At 35.3% G+C, this 7,679-nt stretch overlaps 1 protein-coding gene across 1 annotated transcript in view; it reads right to left on the bottom strand.

The window, feature by feature from the left end:
* Window positions 1-207: 207 nt before the first annotated feature.
* Window positions 208-7,679, bottom strand: part of LOC121080578 (microtubule-associated protein 1B-like) — a 110,253-nt gene continuing 102,781 nt past the window's right edge. The window contains exons 6-7 of the mRNA XM_040578697.1: window positions 5,228-5,466; window positions 208-4,504 (exon numbers count right to left, since the gene is read on the bottom strand). Of these exons, the coding sequence (XP_040434631.1) occupies window positions 4,349-4,504; window positions 5,228-5,466 (395 nt within the window). The 3' untranslated portion in view covers window positions 208-4,348. The remainder of the gene's footprint in view (window positions 4,505-5,227; window positions 5,467-7,679) is intronic.

Raw genomic sequence — 7,679 nt, 5'->3', positions numbered from 1 at the left:
TAAAAAACATGTAGATGCAGTGTTTAGTGACATGGTTTAGTAAAGGACTTGGCAGTCCTGGGTTAACAGTTGGACTCAATGATCTCAAAGGTCTTTTCCAACCTAAATGTTTCTATGATTGTATGATATTCAGGTAATCATCACTGAAGGAAAGGGAAAACTTACAAATATGTAAATACGCAAAGACAAAAAATGTCAACACCACTTTTTTATTTTATTGTGGAACTGAGTTTGTTTCCTTTACATCAAATATCCTCAATGGAAGAGGGGACATTGCACACAAATATCATAAAAGCACTACATGTTACTTTCACTGGAAACTAGTTTTCTATATTAGATATGACTGGATAGAAGTGATGCAGGATTATAAGACATAATACCATACACAGCTGCAGACTGACACAAACACCATTCAGAACAAGAGAGAGGAGGTGTGTGAGATGCTTCTCAGCCAGCAACAAGACTATTTCTTTCCATAGTTTGGAAGATGATGGCTGCATGCAAATGCATGAAAGCATATTTCAGATTTCCTCTTTTACAGTTGTGATCACAGCCCAGTCTTGAAGAGGTAGCTCTGCCATCTGGAGCTCCTAGCTAGTCTAGTGCAGAGAAGCTTCTTTTTTTTTTATTTCAATATTTTTATGGCATTGTTTTATTTAGTTACTTATTTTTTTAAGATTTTTTGTAAAGTCACAACAAATACTTTTTTTTTATTTTAAATAGCAAACATTTTTAAGCCAAGTGAATAATATAATTGCATTCTAAGAAATTCTTACCCCTAGTTGCTTTTAGTGTTTTGTTCAATTAAGTGAAAAGACGAAAGCTTACAGTTTCTTACAAGTGTAAACATTATACTTTTTCTCTTGCTAATAAATCCAGACCAACAAAATTACTATTTCCCCTCAAAACATCATTACTGAGCAAGTAACCGCTTGCAACAGATGAACAAAAAGAAGCATATGACAGAAATGTCCTAAATGCACAGTAAGCGCTCTTTGGAGCTGACTTGCTTGTGGTGGGAGGGATTGAAAATTCAATTAATAAATTCATTAAATCTTAGTAAATGAGTACCAGAACTCTCATAAAATGCATATGAACCCATTCATATACACAGTTAGCTCCACTCACCACATTATGTAAGATAATAAAAAAATCAAAAGTGGATTCTATGAAAGATGGAGTGAAAAGTAGAGGTCAATGAAGTCAGGCCCACCACAGGGCATTGAAAAGACATGCAAGAGAGGCCCTGTCCAAGTTCAGGAGTGGGGTGTGATCTCTAAAGTTAATTCTTCATTGAATTTTATGAAGCAATATAGTAATAGCATAAAGATCATGACTGGGGATGCTGTTATGGGTAATACCATCATTTGAGTGTCCTGTTGAATCTTTATAAATAATCAATAACAAACCATGCTCCTAGAAATCTATGCTGATCAACAGCACTCATCGTTAATGTATGCGGTATGTTTTGATGACTGTTACTAAGCTAATTGTGTAGTATTAAGATTAGTATAGTTAGATTAGTTCCACAGGCAAGAAAGACATTAAGGGCATGAGGAGCTAATGGAGTTCATGCTTTGTTACACCCAGGCATGATTACCATTGAAAAGGGAATGGATAGAACAGGCTTTACAATACCTCAGGATAGCCAGACTGGGTTTTTAATATTCTTGTAGCAGCAAAAAATGAATGAACATTTTAAGATTGGCTGTAACTGCCTAATTATTATTATTTTTAAAGTAAAACAAATGCTTGAGCTGTCACAAATTTACTTGGGGAGATTTAACGTTTAATTCTGATCTCATTTACAGTAGGACCAAATGACTGTAACTTCCCTGACTGTAGTGAAATTGCTCCTGATTCACAAAAGTGGCATAAGTGACATTAGTCTCAAGACCACTGCCATACTTAGATTTTCTACCAAAGCAGAGGTACAAACCATTTCAGATATTGTCAGAAAATCTGTTCCCACCCACTCAAAAAGTATGAAGACTGACCTATATAAGTAGACAGTTGTAGAAATAGTACAGCTGTTCTGCAAAATATTTTGCCTATAACTTTGAAGATTATGTATTACAAAAGCAATTTTAAGTGCATGATTATGAGCCCAGCAAACATGCCTGTTTTCACAATACATTTCCATCTGCCTTTTCTGCCATAGTCATTCTAAGTTATTCTTAACAACTTTAAAAGGTATAGCATAAACATAAATAAAACAGCATTGCTAGACATACCTAAAAAAAGAAGACATTAAAAATAAATACCCCCCCCCCCATTTGACAAACAGTAATTCACAGCATTAAATAGGCCACAGGAGCCCACATTTAAAGGGCCCTAAAGCAGTATAACCACCCCCCCCTCATAAAAATTAGGAGTGTAAACATATATCTATTACACAAAAATATCCTAACAATGTAAAATTGAAATAAATTATAAGTAAAGAAAATAAAATGAGGTCATAGTTCACTATATTGTGAAACCTAATACTAGCCATAATGGTGAATCAAACAGACCAGCACATATCTTCATTTTGGAGGCCTTTACACCTTATTTAAATTCAGATTTGCAAACCTTCTATAATGTAACAAGATTTTTTTATTGGGATAAAAGTTCTGAGACTAAAAAATCCAAACTGTCTTAAATAATGGAACTGTTCTACATGCTGTTCTGCTGCAAGCAATCTAGAGAAGGAAGGGGGAAAGGAAAGGAAAGGAAAGGAAGGATAAAGGAAAGGAACTTATTTTAGCTTATTGCTTATTCTATCTTTTTTTTCAAGTTCTTGTGAGGATTGAGAATGTAGGCTACACCCTTGTAAATATTAGGCAATCAAAATTTCAAATCCCGTTTTCTGTCATCATCAATAGGTTAATTTTACCATCAGGGTGGCCCTCTCCCACCCCCAAAAAGGTATTGGCAGTTGAGTATTTTTAATAAATCTTAAGTCAATATCCATTCTCACTGGAACCTTAAACAACCTTATTAATCTTACAAAATTACTAAAAATATTGCCTTCACCTTTCTTTGCATTTTCCTGTAAATGAAAACTTGTTAAAAATCTATTAAAAGTTTATACAGCACTAAAAAAAATTAAAAAGTTCCTGTACATTTTTTCCCATATTTACTCTTAAATTAAACAAATAAGGTAAGACAAAGGAAGGTTGAATACTGTACAGACCTTTTTCATCATCCTGAATGTTTCACTAAGTTTTGTAACTCTGATACTGGACACCACTTCAATCTTGCTTCCACAGTACAAAAGAAGCTTTCCAAAAAATGATCTTGCCTTGTTGATCTGTCCTGGTGCATCAATGAATTGTTCACGGAACTAAGATATGTAATTCATAGCACCAAGGTGTTTGACCAGTCAGATAAGTTTCTAGTACCACACATGCACACTCACACTTCTTTACTGGTGTAACTATGGTCCTGCACAGATGTTTTATAAATTTTCTGTCTCAACATTAAAAAATAAGTGCATCGATTTTCTTTGTACATTCAAGTCACTTTCTAAGGCAAATTGTCTACTGTATGTACTCCCAACTGCTTTGGTATTTTGCTTCAATTAATTGACAGTGGACATGGGTGTTTAAGCATGTGGACTGGTCAGTTCTGACTGGAGTGAGTGGATTTTTACTGGGAGCATGCCTTATACCAACAATTCTGCATGATGAAAGAAAGGTTTTAGAATTCTGAATGGGTTTCAGACCATGTGCATATTTGGCCTACAATTGTTATGGTATGTCAGTATGCGGAGTTCAAATGAAAGTGGAAATCTGCTAATGAGTGTTTAGGTTGTATATCCCTTCCTAGCCACATTCTACTGCTTATTTTCTAGCTAACTTAATTCTGTAAAGTAAGGACCTCCTTTATGATAGCTTAGATGATTGATACAAATTTAGAAACCTTTTCATGTGAGTGCATAAACAAATTGCAGTAAGCAATACAGCTATTTATTGCCATGAGACTACTGGAGATCTAATTATTTATTACTTTCTCCTCCTATCCCCCTCTCTCTTTCTCTCTCTGTGTTTCTTTAGAGGGCAAATGCCTCTACCTGGCAGAAGTCAGTTGGGGTTGCTAGTACATGGTTTCCAAATGTTCATCAGAGATGAAACTGGATCTGTATTTTCGCAGTAATTTGAAACCTACTATGGGAACACTGTTATTTCCTTTAGTAATCAGAAAAGACTGAAAAATATTAGACTTGCATCACCATGATACAGTATAGCATTTTGCAGGTATACAGTTCAGCAGTTGAACTAGATGGGTTGAATTTTTAGAAAAGGTGTTTTAAAACTGAAGAATTTCTGGAAACAAAGTTTAAATCTTGTGGTGCATGGTCTTGTTCTTACAGTTCAATCTTGCATGCGGGAAAAGATTCATCTTGCATAACAACAGTGCTGCTGCTTGCTAAAACCATGATGTTGAGGTCCTGCTGTTTCTCATGGGTCTCTTGGTACCATTCCCTCATCACTTCTGAGTCATGGGTTGGGATTAAGGTCACCTGCAACACAAAATAGGAGAACTCCTGAGGTATGGACAACAGAAAAAAATTATAAGAAAAATGTCTTTGTAAGAGGTCTTGGCCAACAAGTATGATTCCCTTTTAGAAAGAATGGATCTTCATGCAATAAATACTTAAATAAATGGATGGATAAAAGGAAATAAATAAACATGTTGATGAGATTAAATAACTGTAATCAAAAAGACCGTTTATGAAAATAAAACCTTGGTTCTTTAAGATGCTGAGATGTAATTTTCCTGAGAAGTAGCAGTCTATAGTTTACACCGATAGCTCTTCAGATTATGGCCAAATATTTTGTTTACTTATTTATCATGTTGGAAAGGCACATGAAGTTTACAAGTGTATGTGATTACCATATAAACCATGAAACATTTACTTTTCTTTCCTACTTACAAATTGCAAGGTTTCCAAACATGGATCATATATGGTATAGCAACAAGATGAAATAGACAAATGGCCCTGTAAACCAGTTCCCAACTGGTTTATTCTCCAGAGACAGATCATAAGGGCCAGAAATGGGGGAGCAGATGAGTATGGTGCAGCTCTGTGCTTCCCTTGGGCGTCCTCTCACATCGCAATGTGCCCAGGTTGGGAACTCCTGTCCCCAGCAGCCACTGTCCACTCCAGAGGCGTTCTGGCTTCCTGTAGTTGCTTCCCAGAGAAGATTAAATTTCCAGGTAGAAATACTAGTGAAGAGTTTACCTGCATGTTACTCTCCCACTGGGCCTTGCCCTCCAGTAGGGAGTCCAGAACAGCCCTGCTTGGCTCCTCGGCTGCAGAATCATTCCCGCTCACCACGTAGTAGGATGACCGCACTCTCTTGAAAAACTCAACATCAACATTCTTGCTATTGCTGTGGTTGGGAATGTATACCAGATCCAAATACACTGGAGGTCCTGGAGGCACCGCTATAGATTTTGCTGACTTATTATTTCCAGGTCCTTTGGAAATCAAACATCAAAAGAATGTATCACAGGCTGTTTTAAAACATGCATTTATTAATTACCATTATAACTGCTGAGATTATATTCTTAAAATTGCTCGTGTTGGTTAAGCATTACATAGCTACAGTTGTAGTACTATGTCCCCTGAAACACTTATGGCATTACCCTCCTACATCTAATGACACATTCCAGCTTTGTTGTATGCCAGTTATGATTGCACTGGGAGGAAAATAATGGAATAAAGGTAACTAAGTATATAATACAATAAAAACTCACTACCACATAATCAACATTTGACTGAACTTTTCCCAGTAATATACTACTATTATCCAACAATTACTACACAGGGCTGTGATTACTGAATTACCATTCAATAAATGGCAGTATTATTTACTAAGTTAAGAAGTATAGCTTTTTGAAAGTGTCAGGTATACATGATTATAAAAGCTAGGGTCACACAGGAAGCCATGCAGAAGTGGTCCTGAGATTTGAGGTATCAGCACATACCAAGACATAGTAGCTGTTGATATGTTCAGACTGTTTTACAGGCGCATCAGGAAGCTACTACATGTGAGCAGAAAGAGGGGCAAAGAGGAACTTAGGAAAACCTAAGATTCCTAAAGCAATTACTTCAGGAAACTGAGAACAAGTGTTTGTTTACCTGCTGGATCCTTATTTGCATACACAAACTAGCCACTTATCACAAAAAGTAAAGGGAAGCATGTTTTTGCTGTGATACATAGTGTAGTATCTGTTCTATGAAGAGGTTCAGCCAAAAGGAAGTTCAAAGTTTAAACACATTAAAAATACTACCAAAAAAAGCTTATTTTGCTACACACTGGATCATGGTCTGAACTGACCTGACAAGGACTCAACCAGTAATTGTATCCAGATGATCACCATTTATGTTTTATTGGCCTTCTCATGATGAAAGAGGATGAAGTTTGGTAAACTAAATTATCTGAGCAATACACTTTATTTAGGATCAGATAATGTAAAGCCAGGAAAGTCCATAAAGTTATCTAGTGTGACTTGCTGTTCATCATAGGGCAATATGTCAAATAAACATCATAATATGATAAGATTTCCTGAATTAGAGTGTTTTTAACTATTGGGTATGTTACAAAATCTTTTATCATCTTTCATCATAAAAAATCTGTGATATATCTTTCTGAGTTGTGGATACCAACATTGGATAGAATATTAGACATTACATTTTACACTTAAATGTCGTTATCAAATAGAGCCTTGTCTTCAGCTCTAGCATATACCTGAAAAGTATGCTTCAAGGAAGAAGAAGTCAATATAAAGCTAAAGTGCTGGAGAAATTTACAGCATGAGGAACTGTACTGCTTTGAAAAGCATCTACTAACAGAGACATGCTAATGGTGGTGTAAGAAAGGAACAGTGGGCTGCTTAAAATGGGGAAGCTACAGATAGTTGAATGCTGGTTTGCTTGTACTGAATCCTAGACTTGCTCCTTGTAAAAAGCTTTCACTAGAACACCAATCCTGAAAACAGCAAAATCAAAGTAGCCTGAAAACACTCTCTAACAAGATCTGCCAGAAACAACATATTAGCACAATACCTCCTTCAGTAATCTAATTCATATTTTATTATTACTTAGAATGCACAAGAGTAATTCAAAATGACATTAATTTTCTGTATGTTTAGTCATCACTGATGGCATATGACTTTAACTGGATTATGTGCTATACATGCTCAGCTCACTGAAAGTGCTCTTACTTTAAAAGTATTTATTACTTTTAAATATTTTTTAAAATACTCTTTTTAAAATTAATCCAGCAAAGTAATAAAAGCAATGAATGTCTGATAGTACCTTTGCCTCTTACAATATTAAATTGCATTATTTTATGTTAAGAGCATTGTGCCTACATGATTCTTACAGTGAATAAAGTGGTTCATTTTACTACTGATTTCATTTCACCTACAAAAGTGGTATTTTAATTCTACTGGTTAACAGTACAGACAGCTAGTATTAAGTTCTTTATATTGGACATACTCTAATTCTTTACATCTTAGCAAACTGACACATCAAGTTTCTCAGATTCATTCATTTAAATCTGGCCTTAACACACTAGATTTATATTTAAAACATGGACTTTCTTTGGGGGTTTGCTACAAACCATATTCTCAGCTGATATAAAGACAACCTAACTTCACTTCAACAATTAAGAAAATCTTATAAT

This window comes from Falco naumanni, chromosome W, assembly GCF_017639655.2.
Source record: "Falco naumanni isolate bFalNau1 chromosome W, bFalNau1.pat, whole genome shotgun sequence".
Lineage (NCBI taxonomy): Eukaryota > Metazoa > Chordata > Aves > Falconiformes > Falconidae > Falco > Falco naumanni.
Note: the sequence above shows the minus strand (reverse complement) of the source record. Positions and strands in the feature narration are given on the sequence as shown.